At 40.1% G+C, this 21204-nt stretch overlaps 2 protein-coding genes across 5 annotated transcripts; both read right to left on the reverse strand.

Moving 5' to 3' along the window:
• Nucleotides 1-1353: 1353 nt before the first annotated feature.
• On the reverse strand, nt 1354-10201 carry rab31 (RAB31, member RAS oncogene family). The gene is made up of 7 exons (XM_051403436.1): nt 10004-10201; nt 8624-8703; nt 7744-7825; nt 6038-6109; nt 5554-5660; nt 4428-4537; nt 1354-3579 (listed from the first exon to the last, which is right to left on the reverse strand). The coding sequence occupies exons 1-7, from the start codon at nt 10037-10039 to the stop codon at nt 3482-3484; spliced, it is 585 nt and encodes a 194-aa protein (XP_051259396.1). The 5' UTR covers nt 10040-10201; the 3' UTR covers nt 1354-3481.
• Nucleotides 10202-11076: 875 nt separating this feature from the next.
• ralbp1 (ralA binding protein 1) lies at nt 11077-20702 on the reverse strand. Of its 4 annotated transcripts, XM_051401903.1 has the most exons (11): nt 20212-20575; nt 20010-20066; nt 18418-18720; nt 16759-17190; nt 16276-16625; nt 15589-15750; nt 14281-14412; nt 13648-13758; nt 13379-13500; nt 13176-13296; nt 11077-13005 (listed from the first exon to the last, which is right to left on the reverse strand). In XM_051401903.1, exons 3-11 carry the CDS (start codon nt 18665-18667, stop codon nt 12706-12708), a joined length of 1980 nt encoding a protein of 659 aa, XP_051257863.1. In that variant the 5' UTR covers nt 18668-18720; nt 20010-20066; nt 20212-20575; the 3' UTR covers nt 11077-12705. The 4 variants fall into 4 exon arrangements, with proteins under 4 accessions (XP_051257863.1, XP_051257855.1, XP_051257846.1 ...); XM_051401895.1 differs by lacking the exons at nt 20010-20066; nt 20212-20575 and adding an exon at nt 20587-20702; XM_051401886.1 differs by lacking the exons at nt 20010-20066; nt 20212-20575 and adding an exon at nt 20583-20663.
• Between the last annotated feature and the right edge of the window lie 502 nt (nt 20703-21204).

A 21204-nucleotide genomic window follows, 5' to 3' on the forward strand; every position in this document is an offset into this window, starting at 1 on the left:
ATTAAAGAAGGCCTTGCGACCCCCATGTTGGGAACCACTGATGTATATCTGTGTTGGACTGCTGTCTGTAAAGACATTAACGTTTTACTCTACATCTACTACATGTTCTGTTTTTGAGGTTAAAATACACACCATTAACTTAACACTTAACTTAACTAGCACTTTGGCAGCACATGTGGAACTTATAAGGGTTCTCCTTAAACTCTTAATTAGCTCATACACTTAAAATCACATTATCAACACATGGTGACGCTCCTTACATTAGCCTGGGCCTCCCTTAACATTTTTAATTGTATAGAACTTACACAATGTTATGCTGGGCTATGTACTGAGTGAGATACACTACACTAACACCGTTTATAAATCTAAAACTTTGACTATTCTGTACTCTGATTGACCGACATCTTTGCCAATTTACCAATTTATTGGTCAGGCTATTTCATAGTCAAGATTAATTAAAATTACTAGTTGTAAAGGCATAAAGAATAGAAAAAAAATGACTTCCACAAGTGTGTCTGTCTTAAGCTATTATGTTAAGTTGAATTGTTTTCTCCCCACTTTTAAGAGAACACTTTATCAACACATTAACACACATGGTATTATTATTATTATTATTTTAAAGTTCAGATGGTCGACAAGGTGAATGCACCAAAAAAAGCTACATATCAGGAGTTCTTGTTTGTAGTAATTAAATGTAGGTGTATGTTTTAATAGAACCAGTGAGAAAGAAACAGTATAAACAATATATGTTTAATTTGTGTGACTTTGAGGGTTCACGTCACTGTGAGTTTAAAAGAAGAACATTGTGTGTGAAATACAGTATGTTTGAACTATTATTATCCCACTTTACTCTCTTAGAAACCACTGACAACCGTGGCTTTATGGTAAAATCCACCTTCGTGAGAAGGAGTGTAGACCTCCGCTACTGTAAGCTCCAGAGGAGGTAATCCACCGCTGTGCACTGAATAGGTTTCTGTGGTTTGCTCCACTCTGCATGTAATTTGTGCTGTTTACAGCCCCCCCAAAAAAAAAGGTCACATGAACCATTTATGTGCAAAATAAAACAAGACTAATTTGTAACGTGTTTCTTATTTTGGTTGGTTGACGCAGGTTGAGGCGGAGTAATGTCACTTACTAAAGTCATGTCAGGTTGCTCAGGTGAGATGTAAAACCAGGTTCTCTCGAGGTCAGGAGGTTAACTGAAGTCACGACCTTATGTTAGTGAATCTCACTCATCTTCTGGTCTCCGTCAACAAACTTTAAACATAAAATCAAAGTAGAATAGTAAAAAAAACAGTGTTGTCTTTTGACATTTCGAAACACTCATTGTAAAGTAAAAAAAAAAAACTGAAATATAGAATAATCACTACTTTATTACACTGATTAATATACAAAAGTTAATCTGGCCTACAGAGGATACAGGGAAGCATGACTTAGACATACAGGATAAGGATGGCTGCAGATAATTGGCAGTTTCAAAGTTGACTGTTATGCGTACAATTAGCCTGTACTGATTTAGTCAAGTAATTCATGCATTATTCTAGCAGTACGCTTTTTTTTTTAGCCATTTCATACACTTGTTCAGAAAAACATTTTTAAAAAAGGCACTCGTGTGGCAACAAAAATACTCATGTTAGAAATCTCATCACAATGTCAACATGTGACCTTTAATCACATTTCTTTGCTCAATATGTAACAGTCTCTTGTAAGCAGGTTATGTCATACCCAACTGCTTTTATATAAAGCTACATTTTATGACATTTTGATGCTGGTGAAATTGACATTCTGGACATCTGGGCCGCCAAGCAGATACTAATTCAGTTTACATTTTAGTGGAAGATTGTAGTCACATGTTGGACATTTTGCTTGAAGCAAACTAACTTTGGTGATTGTATGTGATATACATTTTCCCATGGTTAGGTTACGTCACTTTCTGGGATGTATGGGAATTTTTTTTCAAGTAGGTAAGGCCACATTAATTGGCAGATTTTTTAAAAAGGAGTTTGGTGTGACTTTCTGTTAAAGAGAATGGTACATATTGGCAAAATGAGACAATAATTGCAATAAAAATGACGAATTAAACTACATTATCCCATGATACATGTCGGTTAAAATAGTCCATTTTAAAATTATGTTTGAATTTGTACTAACTTATTTAAGTACAAACTTTTGTATGAAAATGTATGAAAAGTTATGAAAATGTACTGTATTGTGTAATGTACTGTTACGTAAGTCAACGTTCATGTCCATTTCAATGTTTGATCAAAAAAATCAATTAAATTAAAAGAGTACTGGGACAAAAAGTTACTCCACATTCATAGTTTTTGTTAAATGTATGTGAAAAAGTGCTGTTATACATTTCTCAGGTGATCCAAACTAAGGACAATACCGCCAAAGAAACAGCAGATGATATTGTTGATCTATACAACTGGGCTTAAGACTATTCTCACTGTTTGCTTGTTTGTTTAACAGCTTTAGACATGTTTAGAGTAAAATACATGCAGATCTTTTCTCCTCTAAAGAGTACAAATGTAACCCATTTTCATGGAAAACTCATGTTTGGCAGTCAGTCATTCCCTGTAGTGAAATCTCATACAACACATTTCAGCATGTAGAAAACATCTTTAACAAACCGCTATGTAAACAATTCTCGTATTGGTCACAGTGTTTCAACAGGGGGTGTCATACTGTAATTACGATTTAGGCCTCTAAGCTGTTCACTCTGCAGCATTACAGTTAACCCTTATGCAACAAATGTGTGAGAACACATGACGAGGTGGAATGTAAAGCCGCTGCATTTAAGCTACAGAAGTGAACGCTCGTCTGAGGTTTGATCTCCTCAACCTCATATTCAAATACTCTAATTCGATTCTATACAAGAGTGATACATACACGTACATAAAAGCTCCATGGAGGAAAAGTGTAGCCTTGATAAAAATGAATATTAAAAAAAACCTTTAATTTTAATGTGTGCGATTTGAGAGCCACAGTGTGACGAAAATCTACAGAGCAGCTGACTCTTGAAATGAAAATGTAGTTGCATCTACAGCAAACACCCGGCTTTAAAAAGCACATCAGCAAGATCAGTTGTTATTTATTTGTTCTGAAGTTTAAAAGTTACTGTGAAATGGGATAAAAAAAAAAACTGCCTCTTTGCAATGACCTTATGCATGCAACACAGACAGAAATCTTAATGCAGTTCAGGTAAAACACCACCTCAAGGGGACACACTGAAGGTTTTCCTGACCTCCTCAGAAACTGCTACAACTAAATGAAATAAATGTGCAATGACACACACATATAATACTGTTGGTACGTTGTTCTGTCTCATGTTGCAGTTGACCACACGTGCAAAGCTGACCTCTGTCCACTGTCGTCGTCTTTCCCTGGAGTAAGACACTGTGTGCATTGTGGACTGTGCTGTGTGCTGGTGTGGTCCCGCGGTGTGTGGATGAAGTAATCTCATCAGCCACTGCTGGTACTAGCAGCACCTCCTGGCGGATGGAGCCGGCTGTCTGGTGAGTTTAAAGGAGTCGTTGCTGTCCACCTCGGGGTTTTCCAGGGGTGGAATCTGTTTACCTAAGCACACAGCACAGGGTCATTGGCAGAGTCACCATGGCGGATTTAACTAGTTAAAGTTAAAGTGTATCCTGGTGAATATCCACTACTAGTTTAGTTGTCAAAAACAAATATAATGGAATGTGTGTGCCCCAGATTATGGCAGAAATACACAAACCAACATATTTACAATTTACACCAACCTTCCTTATAGACATGAACAGTCATATTTAGTTAGAGGAATTAATGTTTTTGGTCCATCCCATATAGAAGTGGTTCCCAACATGGGGGTCAGGACCCCCACTAGGGGTCACCAGAGCTTCATGGAGGGGTCGAAAGGCGTCATTTTAAGGCAAAACTTTAAAAATACACACAGTAGGCCTATTTCTCAGCATGTGGTTCACTTCTGTGAAGGAAAGTAAAGCCTATTAAGTTTGTATGGTTGTTACAAATGATAAAAAATACATAATACAGACATAATTGTATATAAAATGTTCCCTGAACTGGAAATAATCCTCTCATAATTCATATAAATCACTTGTTTTACTTGAACTTCTTGCAGTTACTGAGTTATTTGGGTTCATTGTACAGTTTTGAGTATAATATGAAATATCTATACAATATGTCAAGTGAGGAGGGTGATCATGAGTTTACTAAATGATTAAAAAAAAAGAGTCCCTTTGAGAAAAAGGTTGGGAACCACTGCCATATAGGATTACATTGCACACCAGCCTCATTGAGAGTATACAGTGCCTTTCTTGAATCAACTCTTTGAGTCAGCAGCACATATCGTCCAAAATAATACACTATATACAGTCAATGATACAGACACATGTGACACAGACTTTCAGTAAAGACATCAAACCTACTGATTTTCTGAAAGAGTTCCTCAACATTGACAGCATTTCTGGCACTAGTCTCGATGAAAATAGCTGCAATTGATTCAGCAAACTCTTTAGCTTCCTTCATAGGAACTTCCCTGGAAAAGAGAAGGACAGAACGGAAGTGTGGAAGGAGCTTAACATGGCAAATCAACATGTTCATCAATGACTTTCATCCATCCCGTCTCTACCTAGTTTGCGCTGGAAGTCTGATGGAGAACACGATACATGGAAGAGGAGGTCTTTATGATGAATATAAAACTATACTTTACTTGACAGCTTCTTCATGTATCAGAAATTGTGTCATCAAAATGTGCACATAATGTGATTTTGTTGGTCTGTTCTGGGAGAGGGATCCCTCCTCTGTGGCTCTTCCTGAGGCTTCTCCCATTTTTTCCCTATTAAAACATTTTTGTGGGGAGTTTTTCATACCTGAATTAAGGCTCTAAGGACAGAGGGTGTTGATTTGTGATTTTGGGCTGTATAAATAATCTGACTTGACTTGACAAGTGTGGTGTCACCATCCACAGAGAAAGTAAACATAAACATATGTCCAAAACAGAACCTGTGTACAAAACCACTGCTGTATCTTTCAATATATGGTGGCCATCAGGGGCAATGATAAAGACAGAACACTCTCTAACCAACATACTCAAAGATGGTTGTCTCAAATAGATAGTGGCAAGTGTCTTGGGCGACTTCCATCAATGTTTTGGAGGTGTTTCTTTAGCTATACTGCAGTCAATACAAAGAACAATACATGTTTTTTGTTGTTTTGTTTTAATCAATGAAGCTCTTTAGGGTGTTCTGAATGTCAAAGATCATAATGACAATTATTGAGACGTTATTTTTTTGGCACAGTGGACTTGACATGAGCTACATAACAGGTATAACAAGAGGATTACTGAACTAAGACTTTGCAAAACCTGAAAGTTTGCTGTGCTGTTAAGTCTTAAAAGGAACAAGAGTCATAACTGAGACTGCAGTGACTCTGCAAGGGACAACTACTCAAGTAACACGGAAAGAGGACATGTTGTTTGTGCTGACTCAAGACAGACATATCATTACTATTTAAAACGAGCAATGACAATAATGAAAATAACCCTTTGCTCACCTGATGTCTCCTAAATCATTCTTGTTCCCTGCTATGGCTACAACAATGTCCTCCGGGCCGTGTTCCTTCAGCTCCTTCACCCACTTCTTCAGTGTCTGGAAAGAGTCCTGAAACAAGGAGAACACATCACAGGTTTAACTCCGGGATAGGTTCTTTATGAGACTATGGCCGACACAGTTTCTACAACTTGTGTCGCATATTCATCGCATTAGGTGGTGTTTTTCATACAAGTTTCCATTAACAGACCAGGAAAGAATGACATTTGTAGGTCGTGGAAGGCAAGGCATCCCAGAGTGATGGAAAAGTAATTGAATTTTACATCAGGCTCGTACTGTGAAACCAGCTTCTTCTCTGCTTCACTGATACAGTTAGGGGTGAAGGACATTGCTCAAGCCCCTCAACGGTTAGTAGGCAACTGAAAAAGGGTGGTTACTTATTTTAAGTATGTCACCTGGTTTAGGGATTTAAAGATGATTATTCTTACCAGTTTAGTAATGTCATAGACGATGACAGCAGCAGCCGATCCTCTGTAGTACATAGGAGCTAATGAGTGGAACTAAAAAAAGACAACATATTCATATGATCAGTCAATATATCAAATCAAATCTCAGTTACGCAGATATGTTGTGCTTTATAAAGGTGACTTCAACAAACAGTACATGGCCATTTAAACTGAACTGGATCAACTCATTAAACATGTTGTGTTAACCCATAAAAGACTAACACTGTGTAGTGTACTGTGAGTAGACTATTCCCATACATTCTTAAGTGATGAGTGGCCGGTGGAAAAAGTTGCTTCCTTACAGCTTTTAACTCCTCCTCACTCTGAAGGTTGCTCCAGTTGTTAGAATAATGTTCTTATAGGGTTCATAGCCTCTATATGCAATTTACAGACTGTATTTAAATGCACCTTAATGGGTTTTCAGTAAAAAAAAAAAAATGCTTTGTTTACATGACACCAAAAATCCAGTCTTTAAGGCCTCAACAAACATGCTGAAAGCATTTCCTTCCACAAGAAATACCCAAATCTTTGTTTTCATGTTTCAAAACTTGCACTGTTTTCAGGGCCACCCAGTCTTGTTGATATGCATTACCACCGACTGCAGTCAGCACAAAAGTGTACCACGTCAGTCCTGTGTGCTCATGTCATGGAAATACATGCAATACAAATAATAAAAGGCCCAAAACATTACTCTACAGCACCTCTGGTGGTCCAAAGCTCCACAGTGCCTTTATGTTTCCTGCAGCCAGTGTTCATAACATCTTAGTTATTCAAGCGCAGTGACCCAATTTCCTCAAATAACACCATTCACATTCTTGCTCACACATGTTTTCGTACTGTCTGACTACTATATTATGTTTGTTCTCCATTAACTAAATTCTTCAAGGACAACTGGGAGTGTAGATTGTAAATGAATGTAATAAATTTAGATGTAGATGGACTTTGACATTAGCTCAGGTTACCTGTAAATGTTATGTGATGGAAGCGATTTAAAAGTGATAATTGGGTTGGAAGAATACAGAATTTATTCTCTTGTTTTGAGAAATTGATATCCAATCGTTCTTCCCCATTGATGGGTTAAGATAAAAAAATTGTTATACTCTGCATTTGGGACTTAAGATATGTTTGTATGAACTATGTATCAGAAGATTACAGTATGTCTGAAGGAAAAAGATAACTGTAAAGTGTGTATGCATGGTGATATATCGATCACATGACAGTTGTATATAAGGAAACCAGAAGCAGCCTCAGGCACCACCCTGATGAAGGTAAGAGCTGAGAATGCTTTGGCGTAGCACTGGAGGAGAGACGTTCACAGACGTTTACCAAGAAGACATCGGAGGTTTCAATGTATCATTTCCAGCAGGAAATACTTACTTGCTAGTTTTTCCATGCTGTAACATGTCTGGCCAGCTTTATCAACCTCCCCCTCCATAAAATGAATCACCATGGTGATAACACAGTCTTGTGACCCTTGAACCCTACGTGACTCATTCGATTTCACACCTAATAATAACTCGGTATCATGAGGAACACTGACAGTGAAATGATTCGTCACTTTTAGCTTACTGGTGTAAATTGTAATGGAAATAATGGAAACTTGTTCAGAAATATGATAAATAGTCATGTGTGTTAACTGAACTTACTAATAGTAAGTAAATAAGGAATGTTTGTGGGGGTGTACTCACCCTTTCCTGTCCGGCTGTATCCCAGATCAGAAATTTGTGCAGTTCATGTCCACATGGCACTGTTTTGGTTAGGAATGATGCACTGCGGATGATAAAGAGCATTTCACAACAATGCTTTAAAAAAGGCAACAGGAAAAAAATCCGTACATGTCAGCAGGAAGTAAATAAGATGTATGACACTGAACTCATGTTGCCTGAAGGCAGCGATGCAGTCTTGGGTCGACAAAACAACAATCAAACAAGAAAAAGAGCCAACACAGTGATGACGGTGGGCTCAAACACTTTAATGTCTCATTAACTTGTTAAATCAGCTTAATATTGTTGTTTTGTTTTATAAACTTTAGTCCTTCCTTACCGTGTTTAAGCATATTGTAGTATTTTCTTTTCTTTTTCTGATATCTGACGTATTATTGCCTTTATAAATCAAATTGTTTAGCTAAAAAAGGGCAGTTTGAGTGTTTTGAAGTGTTGTTTGTATGAGGTACTTATCCACAGTTACTGTATTGTTGAACTGTGCCGGGACTCCTGTCCACTTCTCCAAACTGGGTGTGCACCGACCACCGTCTACCCTACGTAATACACTGACGATGGATAAGTACGGCTTACAAGCCCACTTAGAAAACACCCAAACTATCACTTTAAAATGATTCTTTGGGGGCAGCCAGGTAGCTCACCTGGTAGAGCGCACGCCCCATGTACCAAGGCTTCGAATGTGTTTGATGGATGACAATTATCAAAATGTTGTAACCTAAAAGACTGCCTCTCATATATATCACTTAATCATCAGTATAGAAGATTTTGAATTTCTATTTATTGTGAAAGTCACTGACTTCACACTTCAGGTGGTGTCTTTTAGTGATTTGTAACACAATGCTCTTACCCTATCGTGGGACTTATGTTGTGGTCAAAATGATCCTGAACGAATCGGCAAACAATGCTGGATTTGCCAACTCCAGTGTCCTGAAAACAGAAGGTCCCACTTCAGTCACAGCACTCTGGACAGAGTCACATGTCCCTAATTGACCCCTATTGATTAGTCAACTGTCCGGTCACATGCCCACCACATCAAATAGGTTCCTTTTAGTCAACAACTAGCTCCGAATTTATAGTCAATATTACTTACTTGTGCAACACAACACACTGCATCTCCAAAAAACGCCTAAATAACAAGTAAATTAACATGAAAACTAAGAGCTTTAAAGGACCAAGGTGCAGGATTTAGTGGCATGTAACCAGGTGTCTGTATCTGACGATGACAAGGCAAGCGAGCCGCGGTGTCTCTGCAGATGAAAATGTCTCATTTTAAATGCAACAAAAACCCAAAGCTTCCTATAACCAGCTGATTATACACTAATGAAAACACACCTATGAATAGTTCTGCCTACCTTTAAGGCCCCTTTTTTTGGCTGCCTGTGATTTATTCCAGGCATATTGACAGCTCTCGTCCTGACTTTAGTTAAATCATTTAGTTAAATTATAAATAATACACACACACAGTCATGCAGAAGGCAAAAAAAAACAAAGGGCTGGTTGAGGACAAGTCTTTTAAGGGTTGGCTGTTAAAGTGCTGGGTGAGCATGTCGGTGGCCTGTGGAGGAATGCGCAGGCCCCCCTCGGTAAAAGCGTTAGTGTTGATTACTTTCATTGATTAAAACGACCGATTTGTAGTCCAAAGGCGTCTCTTGTTGTTACCGTCTCATATAAAGAGAGAGAGAGAGAGGGAGAGAGGGGGAGAGAGAGAGAGAGAGAGAGAGAGAGAGAGAGGGAGAGGGGACTCTGCTGTGTTTTGCTAACGCAGCAGGAAATATAACGGCTTGTCGTTGTGTAGCGGTTAGTCCGACGGTGACGTAATGGGTGATAAACTGTCAGAGCCGTTAAAACGTAAAGACGAGCACGCGACGACCGTTAATGTGCTTTTATTTCTTTATTACTTTTTTAATTTTTATTTTATTTTTTAAAAACCAGCCGTTACACACCGCGAGAGGACAATGTAATGTAAAATGACTGCTGCGCCCACCGGTCGATCAACTCGCTATCAACCTTTAAGTTCAATTCTCAAGTTTTCCGACGAAGAGCAACACGATAAAGTTTCTTCTTTTTTATTATTATTATTATTTAACATTATTTAAATAACCGACATTCAGAGAGTATCAGTTGCAGTCAGTTTGCTCACTCCTGTTTTAAACTTAGTCAAACACTCGAAGCAGACAGAAGGAATTTCCCCCAAAATGCATCAACAAAAAAACATCTTGCCACTTACCCCTAAAAGGCAAACTTTGAGCTCCCTTATGGCCATGGCTAGTTGTGAACTGTTTTTAAATCATTATTTGACAGTGTTCACTCAGTGTCTTTGTCCCGTCATGTTTTAAACTCTATTTTTTTTCTCCTCTTCTTGGATAAAAGAGAAACCCAGCCCCTGAGACAGACAGGCTGACCATCTACTCTACACCACTGTGAAGCTATGCGCCGTGACAGACAGAACTTCCGGTGGGGGGTTTCAAAATAAAAGCCGCAAAAAAACAAACAAAATAAAGTTTGTGTCTAAATTGCATATTGGATCATATTGGACCTTGTTATTATTATGCCTTAAACGCACCTTTACGATAAGCATAGTGGACGTTTCACCCTTCAGAAAATGCATGTGAAAGCAGTCTTCTAGTAGAAAAGGTGTTGCACATTTATCATTCTTCTTCTGTGGAGGTCAAACATCCAGGTGAAGTAATAAATAGGCATTTTTTGATTGGACAGGGATTCATAGAATTTAATTTAGTAATGAAGGTTATGAATTAGATTGAAAATAATCTTCATTGACAGAGACATCGGGTTTCAGTAAAAAAAAAGCTTTGGTACTATATTTGAATTTACTCACCTATAATGAAGCTAATCCACTTGGCTATACTGATTGTATTACAGAGGGACACAATACAATAAATAAACTCCAGACTAAATTCATCCCACCTGGTAAACACATTTCTATTAAATCAAGTTAGAAATACTTTTAATTTTGAAACCCAGTTAGCCTATATCCGGTCTTTTTCTGGCTGGTTTTGTCCTACTTGACATGGCAACTTCCCAAATCGGAAACCAGTTAAAACCATGACAAAAAAGTCGGGTGGATCCGCTCTCTGAGGTATAAAGCCTTATTCTGAGTCAAAACCCCCAACAATAACACCTCACTTCCTCAGAATGGATGCAACCTCATTAGGCTGAGAGAGGGAAAGTATTCAGAGAGGGTGTAATGGAAAATAAAGCACTAAATATGGACCACAATTTCATTAAAAAGGTAAACATTATATATATGTTATCAGAGAAAAACACAGAGATTCAGATAAATTGTTTTGGTTCGACACTTTATTTCTTCACAGCATTATTCTGTCTGCAACAATAAGCTACAAAAGCTTGGAACAATATGAAAATAACCTTATGAGAAGCTTCTGAGCCCAATCTAGCATTGATCTGTTTCAGTCACAGGATTAATAAACAGGTTGAATCATGAGTCCAGATGAGATTGCTTTGATTTGCCCCGTGACCAAAAGCAGGGGCACTCACACTAGCATACTGCATACGGGTAATTAATAATAATAATAATAATAATAATAATAATAATAAAAAGAAACATATGACAACACATAGGAGCTGAAAATACAGTATGTTTGCAATTTTACAATATACACAAATGGTAAGTAAGCCAGGCCATGCCCTTGCTTTAAATATCACTGAACAATGACAGTACTTTGCAAAAGTCATGAATCAATTGTGAAATGAAATGATTGATTTGTAATCTTGTGGGGGGTTTTTTTTGTGTTTGTTTTTTTACTCACTTCCAACTGATGCCATGAACATTAACTCCACACATCGAGAGTTAAAATACACATTACACACTCCGCACACATGTTCGGCGATGATAATCATCACTACAGTTGTTACGCTACATTTTGTTATTCCGTCATAAAAACTGGAGAAATGTCCTTTTCCCCCACATTTCTGTTGTCTGTGCGATAGTAAGATAACAGAGAAGATGATTGCACTACAGAGCAAAGTGTGGGTTTCACAGAGAGACTGTAACAACGCTGCCTCCAGCTTTTCTTTTCTCTTTTTAAATTTTATAAATGCGTATTTGTTGTCCGTTCGTGTTTTCATCCACTGGTCAGTCGCGAGGTACAACGCCCACTTGTCTTTATGTGCATCTGCTGTTCAAAGAAAAGAAAGCATCTACAATATATTTATACATATATTCATATATTAATAAAAAGCTGAAATTTAAAATCAATGTATCTCTCGAATAGCCGTCCGTATTCATCAGAATACTACTTAAATATATAATATATAGATAGACCAATCATAAATTCTTCATTATTCAAAGAGCTTTTGTATTAGTGGTTCTCTGGGGGAAACGTATCCAGTCTGGCATCTTCAGTTATGGCACAGTGGTCTCTATCCTAACATGTCAAATTTGCATCTAGGTAAGGGACATAGTGAGATACAGGGACTGAGATTATATCTGGTCAATGCTCATTTCTTGAGCCCTTACCAGCAAAAAATAAACTTTATGTCATAGACTGGCAATGCGCCTACTTTCTCCTCCATCCCCTTACTTTCTTTATAAATCCATTCACCCCCCTCGTCGTTCCTTCATACACGCATGGCACCGTGGATTTTGATTAAAGGTCCACCTAGTCTCTCACAGCAGCACCCAGTTGTCCGCTACAGCAGCTACTCTATTTCTACTTTTTTGGGGGTGAAAATGGGAATCAACGTGTTTGATTTCTGCTAAAAGAGTCAGAACGCAAAAACTGATTTTTTTTCCATGGCTGCCTATTGATGGACACAATTTACTAATGAACCCATGGATCCAGCAAATTGAAATCTCCAGTGGATAACGGGCGACACTACAGGACAACTGACCAGCGGTGGAGACGTACAGCAGCACAGAGCCACCAAATACATCACCGAGATGACATCTCACATGTTGGTGTCTCTCCTGTCTTTGTTCGGTGAGGGCTTTGAAGGATCCTTAGCTGCCTTCCCATTGGCCGAGGCAGCAGTGTCTGCACCAGCGGCCACCGTGGCAACGGAGCGTTTGGGTTGCTCCTCGCTGCGGGGCTCCGGGCTAGGTTGTGTGGGCGGGGCCTGCTCGGCCGGCGGCTGGACGGTCATTTCCTGCTGCAGTTTGTGGCTCTGCAGGAGGCGGAGCTGGACGCGGAGCTCCAAGATGGCTTCCTGCTCCTCGTGGATGGCCTGGTTCAGGTGGGTGTTTTTGTTCTACAGGGCCATAAAACATAGCTTGAGTTTGCTCATGTACATACTCTATGAACATCCACAGAAATAAAACCATCTTAAATTCTCAGACAAAGTATATAAACACAAATAATATAGTGTAATTCACACTTCAGTCTGTGTGAAATAACAGTGTGTGTTAAATGTTCTTTTACCTCCAGTTCCTCGTTTTGTTTCTGCAGGTCTTCAAGAATCATCTGCAGCTCTTCCTCATCTTCACTCTCACTTTCACTATCTGATGAATACTCCTCTGTCTCACTGCGACCCTGCTGCCGACTGAGGAACACAATGCTGGGTTACCTTTAATGCATGTAAGGCAGCATATTTATTACCTTAAAACGGTTCAATCTTCTCTCACCTCTGTATGTCTGCAATCTCCGCTCGCAGTCTCTCAATTTCTTCCTTCTCAGTAGCAATCTGTCTGCGGAGCACCTGCTCAAGAGAGATCAGCTCCTCCTGCTCTGTTAGGATCTCATTTTCCTGATTATGGAGGAGAGGAGGTGGAGAATATATGGAAGTTTAAAGACAATGTCAGGTTTTTAAGGCACATATGGTGGCATTTTGTTGGTCTAAGTGCATTCTGAGTGCACACATAAACATGTATGTTTGTGTGTTTGAATGACTCACCTGCGCTAAGAGGAGGTTGATGACTTCCTCTTCATTCTCAGTCATTTCCTCTTTTGAAACATCTTCCTTTGAGAGGCTTGCTATCTCCTGGGCTATCTTAGTCTCACACTCCTAAAAAGGCCAAAGCAGAAAGATAGAGAAATAAAGCACAAGGGTCAATTCTGATTCTCCCCCGTGAACCTTTTCTATTGTATTTAAATGTCTTTTTTATATCGCCTTATGTTATGTTTTTATGTAAAGCACTTTAAATTGCATTGTTGAAATGTTCTAGACAAATAAACTTGCCTTGCCTTATGATATTAATCTTTGTTTAGACTCATTTTACAGGCAGTTGTTTATAGTATTGGTTGTATTGGATTGCATTATATGGAATCATATTCTGTCCCCATGACACCATATGCATCAGTGCAGGAATGACAAATTAGCACAGGAGTACCGCTGAATAACAGCAGCTATCCATCATGTTTATGTGCATTAGCCTGATTGAAATTCATTACAAACACTGAAAATGTATATTAGTGCTGTAACTGAATCAGCAACAGCTCGCAGTATGTTCGTATGATTGGTCTTGCTCCTATTAAACAAAATAATAAACATACATTTACACATATAGGGTATCCAGACACAACTTACCTGACGTTTGGCTTCCCGTAGTTTGCGTTTTAGAGCGGTCAGGATTCTCTGAACCTCCCAGAGCCTCTCCTCTTTAGATAAGTCCTTCACCCCCGCCTGCAGGTCCCTGTGCAGGCAGTTCAGCAGGAACTCCTTAAAACACAAACAGTTTTATTACATCTCCAGATCAATTTAAAAAGGGTGCAGTGAACTTAAAATGATATACAATAGTCAAACAAGTTTCAGTTCCTTAATTACAGCAATCAGTGAAACCTGTGGTCCTTGAATTATGATCATGAAACAAATATGTATTGACTTCTAATCTCTTGTGTATCATTTCTTGTAAGACGGTTCACTGGGATCACTTTTCTTAACACTGACTGCACTAGGTTAAGTGTCTCCAGTTTTTGTTTATTTTGCAGTGAGATGCATTCACTGGCATATAAATTAAATAGCAGGAACTTCTGGTACATGGTGACAGAATATCAAGACCTCGTACACTGAGAAACAGAGGAAAGGATAAAGATGTGCACTGCTGACAAGACAATGTAATATAAACAGAAGCAGCTTACTTTGCTAAATTCCTGCTGAATTACTACGTACATACATACTGTGTAACACTTTAATCCCGACTTAAACTGATTTATCATCCGCTTACTTAGATGTAAATATTTGAGAGAACTTATAAACAGAAGAAGACATACAGTATATACACATTCTACCAAAGGCATCATAAAGTAGGTGCAAAAAGCAGCAGAACCCTTGTAAATTATTAGGGTCCAGTGTCTTGCTTAAGGACTCTTTTATAAGAAATGGATGAGGGCTGCAACTAGAAATAATTTTTATGATCTATTAATCTAACTTGTCTTTAAAATGTCTGAAGAAAGTTGAACGTAATGTGAGCAGGAATCCTCACAAATAGAAATATTGGCATTTTTGATGACTGACAATTATCAAAATTTTGTAATTTAAAATAATAATTTGAAAAGTTCAATATGAGCTGGAGCTAGCTAGTTAGCTCAGCATAAACACTGAAAATGGGGGAAACAGGTGGCCTAGCTCTGTATAAAAAGGTCCACCAGCACCTCTAAACATTACTAATTAACATGTTATATATGGTTTGTTTAATCTGAACAAGAAACACAAGTTTCCTGTCCTGTCTCTGTGAGGCTTCGTATCAAACGAACAGACATGAGAGGAATCTCTCTCAGAAAGATAAAGTAAACATATTTTTTCTCAGAATGTCAAACTATTTGAATTTTTAATCAATTGTATCAATAAATGAATTAACTAAAACCAACAAATTGGCTGCAGTTGGACTGAACCCACCTGTCGTCGGATCTCCTCTTTGATGCTCTCCTGGGTCTCGGGCAGCGCCGGCATCGTCGCCATGTTGGACCAGCGGAGTGGCCGCACCACGGGCTTCAGGACTACGTCTCCAAACAGCTCCCTCACATGTGTGAAGAACATGTAAAGAACGCGGTTCCCAATCTGAACACAAGGTAAAACAATCAGTGAACACCTTGCACATGAGCTCGTGTTTGTATAAAGACTGTAGTATGAAACGTCTCTGCACCACATTCTCAACAATACAAATTCCTGCATATTTACTTAGCCTGATTAAACTGACCCTGATCTCCTCTCATTAATTGGGCGAAGTGTTTATTTAACAGTGTTGTAGCGACTGCTGCTGTTGGTTCAGAATAAGTGGAGCAGCCTCAGCTACGTCCCCTATGGGAACAAATTAGCTTCACTAAACTGGGCCAGGGTTTCAGACATGAACTAACCGTTTGATCCAATAAAAACTCGTTGGTTTGTTGCTAAGGGGAGGTTTCTTATCTTTGAGCCTGAGCCCAAGACCTATTTTTCTGTTTGATGTTTAGTTTGCCTGTTGTTGTCAAATTGCTGCTCTCTGCAACATTTCTACTTCTTTTCCCCTCCGTTTCCTTCCTTTGTTGTCGTTTCCCCTTAATCTCAATTTCCTTTTACTCCGCTCCTCTGCCCTTCCTCTCTGACCTGTATGGTTGGGTTGAGGACGATGGAGATATTCTGAATATTCATCTTGGTGTCCGCCTCCCTGACGATGACGTGGTCCATGTGCGTGACGACCCAGGAGAGAATAAGTCGGCTCTCCGCCGGCACCTCGGCCAGCAGCCTCTGGAACTCCGTCACCTTCTCGGCCTCCACCTGGCGCCCGCAGGCGTCCTCGAAGCGCTGGACCAGCTCTCGGCCCAGCAGGTTCTCGGGCAGCTCGCGTAGGTACTGCTTCAGCAGGCTGGCAACCGTATGCGGGTCGTACTCCTCCAGGCAGGGACACTCCTCACGGTCATATGCTGCTTTCAATTCATCCACCTTGGACTTCATACCTGAGAGAGACAGAAGTTGATGTGAGTATCAATCAGACATTTAAATATTGAGATACATTCACATGCTAGTTATAGATATATATTTTTGCAATTGGGTGGATGATGGAAAAACAGCCGCCCAAAGTTTCTCTACCTGAGACCCGATAGATGCCTTCACACTTCATGCCATAATTTTCAATGTAGTCCACGCATTCTCTGAAGACGGCTGGCAGCTGGATACCATCATACAGAGCTGTCCTCTTGACAGCTTCAGCCAGAGGTGCTCCAAAGATGGGCCTGAAGGTGGGGATCTCCACTGGGACTGGCTCTGCCTCTGTTGTTGGTTTCTTCTTCTTCTTCTTCTCCTTCCACTGTTTAACCACGTCTGCAGCCGTCAGGTCTTTAGATTTCTTATCCTTGGCCTTGTCCTCTTTGGGGCCCTTCTCCTTCACCTTGAAGTCCTTTTCCTTCTTCTTGGAGAAGCTGGGTTTCTTGAACACATGGATTCCCTTGGAGCGTTTCATCTTGGATGGGCTCTCTGCTTCGTCTGCTGAACTGTCCTCCTGGAAGGCAGCGTAACCTTCCGCTGTAAAAGTAAAGAGATTAGGAAGAGGCAAAAAATAGGGTTAGATCTGAGGGGAAAAAACACACGTTTTCTTTTCCTCCTCCTACGACAGAACCATAATAGCAGTGAAATAGAAACAGGAAGAGAGATGTGTGTGAGAGAGAGAGAGAGAGAGAGAGAGAGAGAGAGAGAGAGAGAGAGAGAGAGAGGATAGCAGAGGAGGGGGAGAATGGGGACTTAGAAAAGAGGTCAGCCACCGATTTAGCATAGCTCCCTCTGCACCTTACGCCTCTCTTCTCTAGAACAAGCTCAGTTAAAATATTTTTCCTCAGAGCAAACGGCTACAAGATAGTGTCAAAGGCGGTTAAGCGGCCTCTTCGCAGTTTTTTTGTCTCCTCTAATTACCTCCACTCTGGGTTTCTCCGAGAACAGACCCTGTTTATCACACCGCTGCCTGAGACACACCGTCAACTGGGCTCTCTGGGTGTGCTCTGAAACTGTCCATCTCTTCCTCTCTCACACCATACCCTGGTGTAGGAGCTAAATACAGTCATGGAAAAATCCTGATACAAAGTGGACAATGAGCCTGACAACCACTCAGTGAAAAACATTCTCAGTAAAGGAACATTTCTCACAGCTTCAGGCAGCAGCAGCCAACAGGATGGAAAAGTTGGAAGCTGTCTCTCTCTGTACTCAACTACTACTACTACTACTAAACTGTTCTAAAGCAGAGGGTTTAAGTGGCCTGAGAATAGATGACCTATATCTATTTGGCAGTTCTGAAATGTTAAAGGATAAGGTTGGTGATATTCTACATTTTTCTTATTTGCAACCATGGAAACAGTCCAGTGTAGCCCAAATATCACATCACTGATCACACGACCTTCACTGAATGAATGGATTATGTTCAAGCACCTTAGCAACACTTTCTTCTGTGCATGAGTACTCATCTGCATGCCAACCATAGACTGTCTGACTATACCGTTTCCACGTAAGGTTGCCAAAATGCTATTTCATAACTATGATAAATAATAAAGGTGTTAAAGTGTCACTACTGTATATTACAGTTCAACAGTACCAATAACCAGTATTTTTACTAGAAGTTACCTTAAGTTATCTCATACCTGTGAACATTGTTATGTTATACTAACTTGTAGCACAAAGTCACTCATGCTTTCAGTCATTTCTCGTAGCTTTGACAAAGCTCAGAATATGTCTGAAAGATCAAGTTACAGGATAATTTCTTACTACGTTTCTCCTTCTTCTTGAACTTGTTCTTCTTTTTGCTGTGTTCTTTGTCATCGTCCGAGACGTAGGCGTCCGGTGCCTCATGGTGGTGGCCGTCGTGAGGTGGCGACGGTTCCCCGGTGCGGTACAAGCCGGGGAACTTGGTGGGGCTGATCTCCTCAGAGCTGGGGGTGCGGGCCACACCCCCTGGGTGCTCAGCCCTGCGCTGCTCTGCAGGGCTGCTGCTGGGGGGCAGGAAGCACTCAGTCATGGCTGCCCTGGCCTTATCACTCCTCTGATTGGCACATCACCTCTCCATCACACCTGCAGTGGCGGAAATACAAAATATCACAACAATTAAACCCTGCATTCGACTACTCGGGTAATCTCGACTGTGGTCCAGTTCTCACACAGATTCTTGAAAGCTATTCCATGTGCCTGTTGTCGCTTATTTATATGACAGGCAGAGGCAGCAGATTTTATATATTTATTTTGTGTTGACTTGTAGTAATACAGATCCTATTTATTTTATTTATAATATTATTTATTAGGCTGCTCCAATCAGGGTTTTTGGGGCCAATCACCGATCACTGGAAGCAGTATTTCCTCACAAACTACTTTAATCTGCCATGGATGTGTTTACAGGTGTTTGCAATTGTTTTTAATGCAGCTATCTGCTACAATCTGCTGAACTATGTTTGTTGTACTGCATGACTTCTCTCGGTACATTGCCCCTGAAGTACTCAACAACAAAAGAGATCTCGATCACAATGAGTTTATCTAATTAAATAAAGGTTAAAATATGTATTTAAAATATATATAAAGAAAATAAAACACTTAGCATAACAGAAGTAGCTTATAACTATGTAAGACCACATTATAGCAACACAAATGTACATTAACAGCAACAACAAGAAACCCAAAACAGTACGTAGTTTTGCTTTTAGAAAAGGAACTTTGTACACATAGTTCAGAAATCCTGTTAAAACAAGAGGACAATTTAAACAACGAATCATTAAAACTTTAAGCTGAGATACGATTAACTAAACACGCATAACTTGTGCAGCCACGGTGTGATAATGTAGTCAAAATAAGTTATTTCCCATCTAGATTAACACTCATAACCTGCAACAGATCTATTGATTTGTAAACCAAACTCAAACAGTCTGTACTAGCCGCAGCCCTTTCCTGCTTCTGCTTTCTTTTGCTGCTTATTTTAAAAGAGAAGCAGCTGCAACAGTAATGTCCACCCACCAGATGGGGCTCTGCTTTATGAACAATCCTCCATGTCCTACTTCCAACATGCCAATTCTGACATCCCCAGCCCAGCCAAATAAAACCTGCAGTCCACTCCATCATCATCAAGCACAGACACAGTGATTTACCAGAACCACTGTAGGACTGCAGCTGTTTGGGACTCTGATGAGCTCAATGTTTGGATCAGCTGAAAACAACACTGCGGCTGTCTGTCTGCATTGTTTGTGTTAAATTAAGCACAAAACGACCTCGTCTGTCAGGTTGCACACGTTTTAGCAAACAGATTCAATTACGTAATCGCTGCAAGGGTGTGTGTGTGTGTGTGTGTGTGTATAAAAAGCCCCAGTTTGTCCTACCAATCGATGTAAGCTGTTTCTCAATCTGACAGCAGGTTGAAGAGCTCCTGTTACACACTGATAGTAGAGACAACAGTGAGGTCTGGTGGTTAGTTTGGTGCACTATCAGTTCCTCCTGTGATAAATGATGTAACACAGCAGCTTTACAGCCACTAAACGCTGGTTTTTAATTCAACTCTGGACACAATTAATGATGTCTGACCTCTTAATCTTTTCCTTCGCTGTGTGCAGATTATCCTCAATCTCTTCTTTCCATCAAACACAACCAGTCACACTTCACCAACCTGCTGCTCAAACACCCAGTTTAGTTCCCTGTGCTTAATGCACTCAAGCAGACTCACATGAAACAAATAAAAACACCAGAAAGTAGAAGCTCTCCTCTGAATGGAGGGGCCCATATGCTAACGGTAGCTGAGCTAGCTGATTAGCCTTCCTATCCGTCACAATTAAAGCTGAACTTCCGCCCAGACAAAACCAACAGCAGATTTATTGTTAACTACATGTGCTGAGGTCTGTTTTCCCCCCGCTGTACTGTCGCTGAACACACACAACACAACGGACAAGAAACTTTACCAACCACCATCCCGTTCGGTCGGTTTCGGAGTGGAGCTTCCGGATGTCTGTGTACTAAAATAAACCGATCTGCGCTTGCGCGGTAGCCCGAAAGTGCGTGAAGGGAAATGTAGTTCGAAAGCGAACGCCTCCATTGGTTGGGGCTTTTCACCACAAATGTATAGTCTGTGTAGGTTTTCTTGGCTGAGAATGATCTGGGATTAATGAAGAGTGTTTAGGCTGTGGTGTAACTCTGACCCTGACCACAGGTCCGCTGGTGCACAAGTCTGTGTACAAAATAAACCGTCAAACAATGTTTGGAATAGCAGCTATAATCTAAATTTGGTGAAACCACTTGCTATTCTGAATCATGTGTACTTTCCCAAAACGCTGCGGTTGGACCCAGAAGACTAGTGGTCATCCTGACATATGAAACACATTAGTCCTCGGATCTTTGTTGGCACCATCTGCGCCGAACCCACAGCTGCAATGGTGAAATGAGGTCGTGATTCAATATCATAAAAAAAAAAAAGACAAACAAGGTCTCATTGTGCAACTGGGTACATTAGTCTGTGCAAACTGCTGTTGCATGCCAATTGGGAACAGAATCAATGATAGGGCACCCTGCTGCCTTTTGAAAAAC

This window comes from Dicentrarchus labrax, unplaced genomic scaffold (assembly GCF_905237075.1).
Source record: "Dicentrarchus labrax unplaced genomic scaffold, dlabrax2021, whole genome shotgun sequence".
In the NCBI taxonomy this organism is placed as follows: domain Eukaryota; kingdom Metazoa; phylum Chordata; class Actinopteri; family Moronidae; genus Dicentrarchus; species Dicentrarchus labrax.